The sequence below is a fragment of the Lepidothrix coronata genome, unplaced genomic scaffold (assembly GCF_001604755.1).
Source record: "Lepidothrix coronata isolate B3197 unplaced genomic scaffold, Lepidothrix_coronata-1.0 Scaffold74, whole genome shotgun sequence".
Taxonomy (NCBI): Eukaryota; Metazoa; Chordata; class Aves; order Passeriformes; family Pipridae; genus Lepidothrix; species Lepidothrix coronata.
Genome location: NW_016690254.1, coordinates 1698881 through 1713491, shown reverse-complemented (window position 1 = coordinate 1713491; position 14611 = coordinate 1698881). Strand labels below are relative to the sequence as shown.

The 14611-nt window shown below is 38.0% G+C and overlaps 1 protein-coding gene across 1 annotated transcript in view; it reads left to right on the top strand.

Moving 5' to 3' along the window:
- Positions 1-4410: 4410 nt before the first annotated feature.
- PTPRN2 (protein tyrosine phosphatase, receptor type N2) overlaps positions 4411-14611 on the top strand; it is a 577227-nt gene continuing 567026 nt past the window's right edge. The window contains exons 1-2 of the mRNA XM_017819358.1: positions 4411-4453; positions 4636-4686. Coding sequence (XP_017674847.1) covers positions 4411-4453; positions 4636-4686 — 94 coding nt within the window. The remainder of the gene's footprint in view (positions 4454-4635; positions 4687-14611) is intronic.

Genomic DNA, 14611 nt, shown 5'->3' with positions numbered 1-14611 from the left:
TTACCATTTGTTATTGTTGTTTTGCACCATCTTGTATTTTTTTCAGTTAGAGCTATCCCAGTTTTGTGAGTTGAGTGCTTTTAAAATGCAATTCTTGGACTTTATTTCTTGATCCCATTACAGGGAAATAAACATGTCCTCACTATCAAGAGTCATTCCCAGCTGGGACCAAAGACCCAACAAGGCCCAGCCTGTGCCCAGCACTGTCATGCCCAGGTGTTCCCTTGTCCCCTTCTCTCAGGAGCAGTGTTCAGCTCTTCTCACCCTTCAAGGTCTCCTTACCTTGCCTACAACCAAATCTGAAAGAAGCAGATAAATGTGGAGTGAACTTTCATTCCGGACTATTAAAAATGTTAATGATCATCAGCTTTTAATTTAAGACACACACACTGGCTAAAATTTTGTGATGGGGTGAGGTTGTTTCAAATGTGAGGAGATGTTAAGTGCTCACATGAGAGCTGTAGGAAGAGAATGAAAGGAGAGGCAGGGAACTCTCAACAACAGAATATATTCAGAAGGTTTGTATTTTCCCAGCTCCTGATTGAAAAGTTGATAAGTTCTTGCCTATTGTTAGTTTCCTTATTTTGGTGATTGTTGATAAAGAGGGGCTATGACTTACTTTTTAATTTTAATTTAGAAAAATGCTTACAGACTTTTTGGCATTCTTGGAAGAGACATTTAGTGTAAAATCATCCTGAATTGGTTAACTGGAGGAAAAGGCAGAGAAATAAACATAATATAATCTATTTGAAAGATTAGTCAAGTTTTAAAAAATATTTTCTTGATAAGAGAATTTTTACAGCTTCTTCTAGATGAAGTTCAAGTGATTTCATCTGGTGCCTTGACTGTCCTAACCTTCAGAGGCACCTCTTATAAATCCAAACAAGCAGTATATTCCAGTACGATTTAAAGTTTCCTATTTTTTGTTCAGGAAAGCAGAACTGCAGTATACCTGATGAAAAGAAGTAAGGGAGTAGTTTTATTAGTGCCTTACAAGAAGAATAACTTGACAAAGAGATTTAAACTTTTAGCTCCTGTACTCACAACAGTGTTTTTTGATTATGTTGTGCTGCCTGTCTGAGAACCAGGTAGAGGGAGAGGAAGGGGAGGCTGAAAATTTTTCAAGGCCCTATGGAATCTCTTTTTTTGGATATTTAATAATGTACCATGTAAATGTATTGTAATATACAAGATTTTGACCTGCTTTGTCACTACTCAGATGTGGGGATCATGCAAATGTTAGTGAAGAGGTGAATCTTCAATGCAAGTTAAGTGAGAAACCTCTTTGAATTCTACATTTAGCGAAGCAATGTATGTTGGAGAATTATACAGAGAACTTGTCTTTTCAGGGCTGCTGTGTCAAGTGAGATTGGGGATTTGGGTTTGGTGTGTTGTTGGGGTTTTTGTTGGTTTATTTTTTGGGGGAGGGCAGCGGGTTTGAAAGCATTGTATCAACAGTTTATGTGTATTGGGAGATGATCTGTGACAGGGAGATTTTGATAGAAAATGCAGTGTAGATTTGTTCCCATAAGGCGTGACCTGAATTAAATGTATTTTGGAGACTATAACACTTCACTCTTCAGTGGTGACTTATTATCACCATTACTATTAGTAGGGAGATGATATTTAAAATGAAATATGATGCTTCTCATTGTCACAGCAAATAAAAACAAGAGATAGATTAGTAGCTAAATTAGCATGTTGACTAGTTGGGTGAAATATGCATAATAAGCAACTCCAGCAATAAATAACTTGAAACAAAATATTTTTCAAGGAGTTTTGGAGGTCCTTGTCTATTTTAGAGTAATCCTACATGGATACAGTTTGCCATCCATTGACTTTATGAATTTGCTCTCCAAGACAAGGAGAACAAAGGTTTACAAGTCTAATTGTATCAGATGCCTTGCTGCAAATCAAATAGACAACTGTTATTAAAAGAGAACCTAAAACGTGATAAAATCAGTTTTCTGTTGTGCTTTTCATGGAAAACATATTAGTCAATAAAGCTAAATCAGAGTTCTGTGTAGAGGTAGCTTGGCTGTTTATTTCTTTGTATCTAAACAGGCTTATTTTGTTAATCCTGTATCTGTATTTTTCTGTTCTGAGACTATCAGTATATCATGGGATGGCCTACCTCAGGCAGGTGGCTGCAGGCAGCAGGTGGCTGTAATCCCAGATCCCAGGTTCTTCAAAATTAGCAGAGTCTGGGTGAACCAGTCACTGTTCTAATGAACCACTCCACTAGAAATATTCCTGGCTGAAATTTGTCATCTGACACCTTTTGGATCTACAGCACTGCAGGATGAGAAAACAATTACAAAACTGTCTTCCCTTCATCACAGGACAAATTCTGCAGCACTGGACACACATATTTCAGGCTTCTGCTTTAACTTCTTTGTAATCTCCTGGGAAAACAAGGAAGAGAGATTTAACCAGGGATTTTTTCCTAATCATAAAAACTTTTCTTTAGAAGAGAGAAATTCAGATTTCTGACAACAGGAGCACTGAAGTATAACTTTCATTTGTCCAGGGTATATTAGTGCTTGAAGTCTTTTATGTTCTTTTATTATTTTTCTGAAACCATTCCTTTTTTTTTTTTTTAAGTGATCTTAACTATGCTTTTAGTTAGACTGTGTGCTGTACTCTGTGATGAGGTGTTTTGGTCACTGCTTGTCATTCTTGTCTGATGCTCTTTAGGAGTCAATGTACAATGAAGGCATCCTTCTGCTTTGCTGGGTCAGTCAGTACCAGGCTGCAATCAGATATCTTCAGGAGTTTTTGGACACTGTTTCAGGCCAAATGGTTGGTACAGTAGATTTGTCTGGAGCAAAGTCATACATGTCTCAAAACCATGTTAGAAACCACAGTTTGTGCACTGTGTAGGCACATTCCATTCTGCCAAACTCTGCTTGCAGAAGCTTTCCTCATCTGAAACTTCCCTTTCAAAAGGTACCAAATGTATATCCATAGTTTATGGGGTATGGGTAAAAGGATGAGAGAATTCTTTTATTGGTGTTAATATTGCAAATCTGCTTCAGGTTATGTGTTTGTGGTCTATTGCAGGCAGGTGTGATATAAATGTGAGGGACTCTGCTGGTGCTCCAATATGTCTTGAATTCCTGCAGCTGGGCTTGCCTAGCTCAGACCTAGCACTGTGCTAATCCATCCTGCTGAGACACAGCATATTAGCTCAGGCTTAATGATGTGCTAATACAGTTACCTGCTGAAAGGCTATGCAGGCATACATAAATCACTCTATCCCCTCCCAAATTTTCTTTCAGCAGGATTAGGAGCTAGGTAGTTCACAGTCAGAGTATTGAGCCTTTCAGTTCTTTTCATAAGAGCATCTTACTTAATCCATTTGACTCTCTGATGTACTCTGTGCTCTCATGGAGGTAGGGCAGCTGTGGAGAGAGGATTTGCTCATGTTTAGATGTGGTGAAGCTCCTGGCTGTTTTTTTTTTTATGCAAAGTGTGAAACAGTTCGAGATTGTTTTAAATCTATAACACTTTATAAATTACAGATATTTTTCAGAGAAGTTAAAAGGCTTAATTGTGAAAATGTATTCTCTAGGGCAGTTTCTGTGTTCAAAATGCAGCTTTATTCCATGGATTTTATCCAGTCTTAGATCTTTATCTTTGTCAGAAAATAAAGAAACTGCTGATTGTGTCAACCAAGTGTGTGCCCTTCAGAATAGCAGAATATTTCATGCTGCTGCTGTACTTAGTCCTTGTCCCTGTGTCCCATGTGGAGTGACCAGAGCAGAGACATACCTTGCCCACTTTTGTGCTGTCCTCACAAATATCAGCAGGAGCTCATTTTGTTTAAGGGTAAAAGGGATAATCACTAGTCTCAGTACCTGGTTAGGTGACACCAAGCAACAGGGGAACAGGATAGTTCACCTGTGCAGATGTCTGTAAGTGAGCGAGCTGGGCTTGCCAAGCTGGATGCAGTTTGTAGGGTGAGCTGTGGAGCTGGGGCAGCAGGGCCCATAAGCAGTGTGTTTTGGAAAAAAATTCCTACTTTAAATGGAAAAAATCCTAGGATCTTTTTCACAGACCTGTACTGATTTTTCAGCTGTCTGTGAGGTATCATGCTGTTGGTAGGGATTGCTTATTTTTTAAGCTTTTCTCCAAGGAGTTAATGCTCCTGAACATCCTAGGCATGGTCAGTGGTTGGAGTTACTAAATTCAAGCCTAATTGGATCAATTTATACCTGATTTCTAGGCTTGTCTCACCTCAGTAGCAATGTCCTTAGGAAGTTTATGGTTTCTTGGAGTTTGTTTTTGTAGTGTATTGAAGCATTACTGTGCTGTGGTATAACAATGTATTCAAAATTAAGAGAACATAAAGTTCCTCAAATGAAAGAGAGAGACAAGAATGGCGAAAACTGAACCCTCCGTAGGGGAATGAGGGGAAGAGCAACATTAAAGGTTGTTCTGGATATAGCCAGTTAGTAAGTGCTGTTTTATCAGACCTGTTCTGGACTTTCTGTACTGCCCAATTTAGACTCCCAAGGCCAACCAAATGTCTGACTCTTGCTGAGCATTTAATAGGTCTAATTTAATCAGTCTGCACTAATTATCCATAGTTTGAAACCTGCGTTAATTTTTACTTTTCTATTGTGTTTTTAGGCTGCCTGTTTGAAGATGACCTTTGCAAATCTTTTGAAATCTGTGTAAATGGTAAGTCTTCAATATTTTGTTTGCTGCTTAGTCTGTCCTCCATTCCAGTTGGTATGTGGCTGATTCAATAAACCAAATTTATGTATGAATGAGAAGGAGAGGAAGGAAAAAAAAAGATATCAGGTATGATTCTTCTGGTCAGCAGTCAGGGGAAATTTAATAGATTTAAAAAATATATAAATATTCTCTCAACCTTGAACAACCTCATCTTCTTTTTTGTGAAATAGACTGTAACTAAATTAAACACTCTGAAATATGCTAATGTTTAGTTTGCTTTAATATGGGTGAAAATAACTGTTTTGTTACCTTCAGGTTGTTCCTCTTCTTAGGGGATGATGCTGAGTAATTTAATTCCCAATGAAGGACAGAGTTAGAGGGAGAGCTTTGAACTGTTTTAAAATATGTAGATCTGCAATGAAGGGGTTTAATTTTTTTTTATATTAAGTATTCTATATGAAATTTTTTTGTGAGTGTGCGGCATGATGAAGTGGTTTTGTTTTCCATCAAACCCAGAAACAGTAATACAGGTCTATTAATAATCAGAAAAATGCCAATTTGTAAATATTCTGTATTGAAGACTTCCATGACTGACACCAGAAAGGGTGGTGACAGATTTCTACAGTGGTGCATTTTGCTGACTACCAGTATTTTCAAGTGCCTCACTGTAGTCTTCCCCAATGCAAGCATATTTAATCAGGTTTTATGATAGGCCACTGTTATATCTGGCAGCCAGTGCATAATAGGGAATTTATACAACAGGTTATAGTAATTTCTGTACTTTAACTGATCTCTCTATTGAAGACTTTGCTATTCCTACAAATGTTATTTCCTACTTCTTGCTCTACCTGTTTTCTTAGTTGAAGATGCAGTTTCTAAAGTCTTAATTTGACATTCCTTAGCATGCAAAATTAAATTATGTCATCGTATTTGAATTTGAATGGACCTTTTCTGTAGACCTACTCTTATTTTGGCATAACTAACTTAAAGAAATATCTGTAATGAATAAGCCAGTTGATCAATAGTATTTCCTAATGTCTGATCTTGTTTTTAAAAAAAAACACTTGCAGGGATTCAGTCAATGTGTTTAAGGTATCTGGATAGTATTTCACTTTTTTATTGCTGTAACTGGGCAAATGTTGTCTAGAGTGGATTTTAAATGCTGTCCTTGATGCAAGTGAAAATACACAATTTTTGAGAAAATTAACAAGATCTTTGGAAGATCATACTTGGAAGCACTAAAATACCATCAGGATTTGCTTTTTTATATGTACCAGAAAGGAAGCAGGGCCACTTGCTCCTGAGCAGGCCTTCATGTTTTTCCTGTCCGAACTGCTGCTGACTCAACTGTACCTCTGAAGTTTTTCAGAAATCCTGATATGTTAAAGTGTGAGTGCTTTGCTGGATTGAAAGCTCAGGAATTGAAGTGTCTGGAGGTCACTGTGTTCCAAGGTCATGAAAAGCTTTGCCTCCTTTGTTGCCACACGAGTGCATATTTCTGAAGTACAGTGTGAAAGGGGGAAAGAAACAGCAGCGACTTTTCAGTAGCATCATAGAAGTGCCTGTGATCTGCAGATCTGCTCCTGGCTCCTGCAGGAAGGCTGATCATTTTCATCTGGTTCTCTGCCTCCAACAGAGGCAATTGAACTTATCGTGTTTTCAAAACTGAAACTGGGTTTGCCTACTGAGGGCAGAAGTCACAGTATTTGTGGTCTCACATCATGTCCTCAGCTGGAGACTCCAAGTACATTTCATGCATCAGACTTGTAAAAGCATAACCAAAACACCAATAACTGAGCTGTTTCATAGCTTAGAAAAATAAAGTACTGTTATTCCCTTCTTGTTTCTTCTGAAGGGAGATTGTGACTGAAAGATTTTGATAAATGTTCATTTGCGTGTGTGCTGGTTTAAAGGTAAACCGGCAGGAGAAATGAACCCAACTCAAAAGAGATTATAAATCAGAGTTAAAATTTAATACAAATAATACAGTAAATACAGTTATACAGACAAACAATTGGTTTTAACCCACAAACCCCAGCACCCTGGGGCATGAACAGAAAGAATGGTGTTTGTTGGCCCCTGTGCTGATCCCCACGTGGTCCCCATGAGTCCAAAGTAAAAGGAAAGGAGGACCTGTTGGTGCAAGTGCTGCTCACACTCTGGTCGAGGGTGGTGGTCGCCGTCCAGTCGAGGTTCTGCTCCTCCTCTGGATCCAACGAGTGGGCCCAGAAGTCCCAAGACCCCAAGACTCAGGTTCGAGGGGGAATGCCCAGTACCTCCCCCAGGGCTGGGAGTTCCACAATGGGTGATGGTGAGTTGTGAGATAGTTTTTGAATCCTTGGTGGCCCGTTAGCAGACACGACCCCTCAGGCTGGGTGTGGAGGTGTTAATGACTCCCCGGAGGAGAGTCATCACACCTGAGTCATTGGTGTGAGGACAGGAACATCCTCCTATCTCACAGGCTTCCCAACACCCAGCCTATAGCCTGAGGGGTCAGGTGTGCTCTGGGCAGCTACTGCAAATGGCCTGTTGTTAACAGTTCCTGGGAAATGGCATAGAGGTGTAGAATATACAGTTTTGGTTACACCCACACAGTGATGAACTGGTCCTGGCTGCCCTAACTAGGACATTATGAGTAAAAAAATTGGTGTTAAAAGAATTTTTTTTATTGTTAAAAGCAATGTAATCCAGTTGTAATATCTGAGATAAGCAGCATAACTGTTTAAATCAGAGATAATAATTGCTTGCATCTGTTTAGGTCACATGCCATTTTCACAGGGCAAAGTACCTGCTGTAATAATGGTTGTTGACTTTTCTGCTCCTTTCCCTCATGATATAAAGGTGTTTTATGGCTTCAGTGATGGGTTCTCACTTATGTTTGTTTAATAGCTCCAGCAGCATTCATGCAATATTAATTTATTTCCACAAACCTTTTATCAGTTTTCTGAGCTGCACTGACTCATCAAGTGGTTAAAAAGGAACATATTGTTTTATGTTTATTTTAATGGCATAAGGATAAGCCAAAAAGAAAAAAAACCCTGAGTTAGTTTTCCTGGACCCTTCCTTTGCAAAGCCAGAACTTTGAGAGTTCTGGTGATTTTTAGGTGATCTTTAAGACAGAAATCCTTCACTTACTCTTGACCAGTCCTTGTATTTATATATTAAATGTAGTTTAACTGGATAAGTGGGAATATGTCATATTTTTTTTTGCATTTTGAGAGGTAAAATGATTTAGATGTCATTTATTTATCTTCTGGTACATCATTACCTCTGTATTACAGTTGGAGGAACTGACATTTTCACCCCTCTAAAATGCTTGAAGCTTGAAAGCTTACAGATAAAAAAACTTGATATGAAAGGTGAATATGCTTGTGAGCTGCAGACCCTAGTAGAAAATCTGACACACTATAAGTTTGGAAATGCTTGCTCCCCAATAAATGCTGAGAAGCTGTTGCAGGTAGCACAGGAAGCAAATAACATCTTAATTAAGCGAGATATATAGAAGGAAAATAATAATATAAGGAATGGGGTTTGCAATGAGGGTGTGTGTAGTGACACAGCTGGGGATAAAGAGGGATATGGCATTCACATGTTCATGTAGGATTTGGTATCTGGGTTAGAAGTTTAAGCAAAAGAGTTTGCCTGTGTTTGTATTTTTTTCTTGACAATTATGCCTAGAAAGTGTTTGTATGAAAAGGAAAGAAAAAACCATCAAGAAGGAATTTTTAGGTGATCTACAAGACAGAAATCCTTCACTTACTCTTGAACAGTCCTTGTATTTATATATTAAGTGTAGTATAACTGGATAAGTGGGAATATGTCATATTATGTTTTGCATTTTAAGTGATAGTAAAGCAGCTCATGTAAAACATCAGCTTGTATATCTTCCTTGTTGGAAGGTTTAAACAAACTGGCTCCTGAAAGCAGCTAAACAAAGACAAGTTTTTATCCTTCCTTGTGAAATCATACAATTGAATTCTAGCAGTGCCACTGGGAAAGACACCATGTGGTATAGGATAAAAGCATTAATTTGAAAATAATCTTCTCTTATTGGCCTCTTTCCTCCCTTTATTAAACAGTTTGAACTGCCCATTTAGAAGAGTGGCATTCTTTCCTTTAGGTTTGCTCTCCAGATATTTAGCTCCAGAAAGCAGCTTTGTGCTGTGTTTTATCTGTTGGTGGATACCATGATATCTTTGTTCCTATCAACAGAGCCTTTATAAACCAGGGCGGTTTTGTTTATGAGAGCTGTGGCTGCAGGCCTCCTTCCCTCATGAAATCACAACAGGGTTCACACAGACACGATCAGATAGCAGAAAACAACTCTGTGAGGCCAACCAAGAAAAGTTAATTAAATGCAGGCATTGGCGAATTGTGCATCATTAAGTCGAGCCTCGCTGACAAACACCGACCTCCTCCTCGGCAGACACGGTCTGATGTCTGCAGTGGTGTTTGAAGATGCTGTGCTGCTGGAAGGCTGGGCAAACAGCACTGCACAGCTGAATCTGTTGCTTTATGTATGCAAGCTGCACTTGTTAGGAGGGACTTAGGTTAGCACAGTGTGTCAAAGGCATCCAAGCATTGCAGCACAAAGTCATGAACCTTTCCAAGTTTGGATGTCTCCAGGTAGTTCAGAATATTAACGCGCTTTCTTCCTCAGCTACAAAGCTCCTTGAACATTTGGAATATAAGTGATTGTATGTGCTGGTGATGAGCCATAAATGGTAAACATGTGCTACAGATGATAAGGGAGAGAAGTCAGAATCCCTGAAATGGTTTCTTGAACTTAATGTGTTACGCTTTGAGGTTTTCCAGATCATTGCCTGGTAGGATGGGATTGCAGAGGAGATGCACCTCAGCCTTGGTTAGCTAACAGATGTCTGCAGCTACCTCTGCATTTACAAGGCACTGCTCTTCAAAAACCATCAAATTTTTGTCAAATGACACTATAAATCTGAGCCTAAGTTTTCTGGACCTTTCCAGTAAACATCAGTGCTTGTTATAACAAAATTCAGACTTCTGAGGAGTAACACTAAGTGGTACCTCTACATACTCTTGCTTTATTGTGTGCAGAGAGATTTTCTGTGCTTTCCCAGGGTATGGGGACTCTCCACAAATAACTTAAATCCTAATACTATCTGATGTGATTCCCAACCTGAATTCTGAAGTAAATGGGAATACATGTATGCTTGGAGTAAAAAAGCTGACCAATTAATTAAATATAAGGATTTACTTCTAGAGGTTCTTCCATACCAGCTCAAGGAAATCATGGATTTTTTTTGTCAGACACTTTGCTTATTCAAAGCATATTTTAAAACATTATGTCAGAAGAATGTCAGAGTCTTGGTACTCAAGAAGGAGTAAATTTTAACATCTGCCATTGTATAATATTGGTCTGAAAACCCACATCTTTACACACTTCAACTGAAATCAAGAGTGAGTTAACACATAAATACTCCTGAGAATCTGTGGTTAGGATGGTGTCTTAGTCATTAGGAATATTTTTCATTTCTTAAAGAAATGCACCTTTTGAAATAACTCTGTGGAAATAAACACTAGTGTTCACTGAGGAGCACTTTCAACACTGATGCAGAACATTTTTGAGCTATTTGAGGTATTGAAGGTTAAAAATTAACATTTTAAGTTTTACCATAGAGTTAAAAATGTCAGTGCAGTGATGACTTCATCTTCTTTAACTTGAAACATTGTGGTGGTGTTTTCTTTCCTCATTGAAGAAAAGGCCCATCTGTCTTCCAAACTGTATTTGTGTTGGTCTTGATATAGTGTTAAAATAGCTACCTGTGTGACAGTGGGGTAGAAATGCCCAGCACTACTGGCATTAGAACTGAAGGAGTGACCAAGGGGAAGTTAACACTCTTCTCCTTAGGAAAAGATGCTTAGCATGGTAATGCAGCTACAGTTATCCATCATCCCAGCTGCCACTAAAAGCTTTATTGTGGGGTGTTGGTCATGGTGCAGAATCTCAAGGTGTAGCTCCTGCAGGGCAGAAAAGCATCACTCAGACTTCACTGACAGTGTGCTGTTCAGCACCGGGTATGTGAGGCAGTTATAAATCTACCACCAGCCATAGGTAATCCTTTATATTCCCATGTCTTGTGCTAGGAAATAAGTCTTGGATCTACTGGGTGCTGTATTTCATGTAGACAGACCTCCTGTGTTTTTAGAGCTCAGGCAAGAACACTGCTGTGTTGTCACATGGAAACTTTAATTTCTCTCTTAGTGATTTGTGATAGTGTATTTTCTTGCTCCAAATATCAGCGTTGGCTTTCACAGAACCAGGGCAAACACTGTAAGTAAACTTGTTTGACCAGTGTGTTTTTGAGTGATTTGGGGGGAATTTTGGTGTTTGATTCAAGAAGTTTGATTAAAAGACCCCACCTCCCCACCTGCAGGTTGGGCAAGTGAAGCTCATGTGTGTGAGATGGGATTACATCATTGGAGAGTAAACAGTTATCTGGTATCTCCTTCTCCTCAAAATTATACATTTATGGTGATAAGGTGGATGAATATCCAAAATCTAATGTAGTAATCTGATAGTAGGGTTGAAGTCCTGAAATTTTTGGATTTGCCTTTTTTTTTTTCAGATTCAGTATTTCTCCCAAACATTTTGGTTGATATGAAGTCTTCACTGTTACGAGATGTGTTAATTAAAAACCTAATCAAATCCTATTTGTCTGCTGCTTTTTTGAACTTGTACTAGGCATGATATATATAATTCAGGATAACTTTGAATATATATGTTATGCTAGCATGCCAAATGTATCATGAAAATAGATTTTGGTATTAGAGATATTGTCTTTATCGTGTCACTTGTCAGTGTGTGGCCGACTCTTTTTAGGTAAGGTACATGGTAGCTGTTGGCACATCCATTGGACATGTTCAGAGATGTTCCCTATTTCACTATTTTATTACACTAAAAAAAAAAATAAATTACCCTTTGAGAGACCATGGAAAAATACAGCCTGTTTGATAAAGGCATTAGGGAGTCTCAGCAAGGTTTGTGCCTGATGAATCATGAAACACGAGAGCCTGAAAAGGACAGTGTGGTCTGTAGAGAAGAAGAGAACACCAAGGGATAATGTTCTGGCAATGAGGTGGAAAGGAGATGAATCTTGGTTTGGAGTGACACTGCAGCAGTGTGCCTCTGCTCCAAATCCATCATACTTTGTCCTCTTCTTGTGTCAGGGGACAGTCAGAAGTCTTGTGGTTTACTTCATGATTAAGATGTTTGGGTCATCACTTTTGAAGGACAGTTTTTTTCTTTAAATTGTTCCCCTTTACTAAAAAGACCAAATCAAAACATCAGCAAAAACACTGCATAAAAATTTTTATGAAGAAAGAATTTTAATAAAAATTGTCGAAAGAGAGGAGATGGGAAATTGGTGAGTTGACAGTGACAGCTACACAGCAATACTGCAATTATGGGGCAGCTTCAGATTTGAATGAGATATGACTTTTTTTCCTGGTGTTAAAGGATTCCTTCTACTCTAGCATTTGATTCCTTAAAAATGTGTAATTCCAAAAATAGCTTTGCATAACTTTGGATCCACTTACTTATTTTGGGTTTCGTCTACTCTCTGTCAGATGTGAAACTGTGGTGTTTGCCTTTGTTATCCCAAATATCAGTAAGTGACTCCTGTCTCAGCAGCATTGCAGTGGTTAGGTGGTTAATTACATTAATTACTGAGGTACTTTGGTGTTTAAGGGAGGCACTGATGGGTGTGTCTAAACAAGGACAGACTTGGAAACTTTGAACCCATCCCCTGCCTGGGAAAATTGTGCTTTTTAAAATAGTCATGCTGCTTCTGTCTTTCTGAAAACATCAGTAGTCCTGTCTAATAGTACATACGCTTAAGATATGGGATCAGGAACCAAATAATATATTTCCAAAATGTACCAACTTTGCACGGACATTAATGAATGACTTTTGACTATTCGCTCCGTGTTTTATTGGGTGTGTGGGAGGCAAAGCTGTAGATTTACTAAATATCTCCTGAATAACATCCTTCTGGATGATGCTTTACAATTAGAAGGGGTATTTTGTGCAGAAGATGACATATATTTTTTTCTTATTTTTCTGTCTTTTTTCTTCAAATGTTCTGTTAAAACCCTTCTCCCTGTTTGCTGCCCAAACTGCACATCAGTTGACTGCTGTTTCATCACAATAATCATTTAATGAATATTGGTTGGATTCTGACTTCATAGCGTTTGACAAGGACTTGTAGTTTTTTTACTCTCAATGTGCCTTTAGACAGTAAACATAATAGGAAAAAAATATTTATGGTTTGCAGGGGGAAGATGTGGTCCTGGGTAAGTAACTTCTCAGAGAATATAGGAGGAATGAATAGCAAAACCTAATGACTTGAATCACCTGAAAGTGTATCTACCTCAGCAGAGCAAAAGTAATAGCAATCTTCACATGAAATGGGGACATATTTTTTGTCTGAAGATAGCTTTTATGTGAAAAATATATGCAATGATTATTAGCATCCATGATAACATGTAAGAAGCTAAGGAGGAGGGTATTACTTTATAATATTCTGACTGAGATGAACATTTATGTGCATATGAAAACCATAAATATATAATGTGCAAAAATACCTTTTAATTACTGTGATTGTTTTGAACAGATTAACAAAACATTTGCCTTTTATTAAAATTATTTTAAAATAAAGAATGTAGTAGTTTTATCCCAAGTTGTGTCCTTATTACTGAAGTCCTTAATTTGGATTGATTTGGTTCAAAGCAGAACATTCATCTGAAGTGAACTAGAAAATATATGCCTCTCTTTATTCTGATGCTTACAACTAATGCTTTGTAATAAAGAACAGTGAGAGGCTTTTATTGTTGTACGTCCTCATTTAATAAATAAAAACAATCTGAAAGTGATCTAATCATAGGACTGTTGATTAACAGGTTAAGAAAAGTCATTCTCCTTTTTATGCCATTCCAAGATTTTAATTTAAACAGAATTTTCCTTCATGCCCTACAGCCTCCATGGCAACAGCAACAAAAGTTGCTCCAGAGGCAGACAGAACAATAGATATATTTTATGGTCCCAAACTATTTATTGTAATTTGGTCCTTTACCGTAATAGCTTTGGCTCCTGCTCTGCATAAGTTGAGAATATTTGGTTGCTTTCACTGCTGTATCAGCATGTTCCTCTATTGCCCTGTGGTAAGATCAGTGTGATTTAAGAAGGTTGGTAACAGCAGTAGGTGTTAAGGCTGAGTAAGGGAATACAGCATTTAATGTTTGGACTCTTCATTCTTCAAGGAACAATATCCGTCAAATGGAAAATATTTTCATTTTTAATGTAATGCAGTAAACATTTGTGTTAATGATGAATTTGCAATATTATGATAAGGTTGAAAACATGTACCTAATTTATTCTATTTAAAATCAACTCTTTTAAGATTGTATTTAGTCTTTCAACTGCGTTATCTCACTGAGTCCTTCAGAGATTAGGCTACGCTATCATATTTTTTTCCTGGAAGAAACAGGACAGGTATGATTGTGAACAGCTGCACACTGTGCAGTTTTTCAATGGCATGAATGTCTATTTTTAGCTTTCTCTATCTGTTATTGAACTGCGATTGATGCTTCCTCTATCATAAACTCTATAAGAGATGAGAAAGAGGTGTTTTATCCAACCAGAAACTATAGTGTGGTGGTTGAGAAAAATAAATTAAGGGGAGTTGAAAACTAATGAGACCTTCCTTCAGACTTTTTCTTTGTCCTGTAGTCCTCTCTCTTTACATCATTCTGCTCTATCTCTATTCCTGTGAAGTTCAGATGGAAAGGGTATTGAGGGACAATCAGATGGATGGACTTTTGGATGGCAAGATTGTTAATAATTTCATAGTTTATTGGACACTTAGAGAAGGCAACCTGGAATACCCAGGGA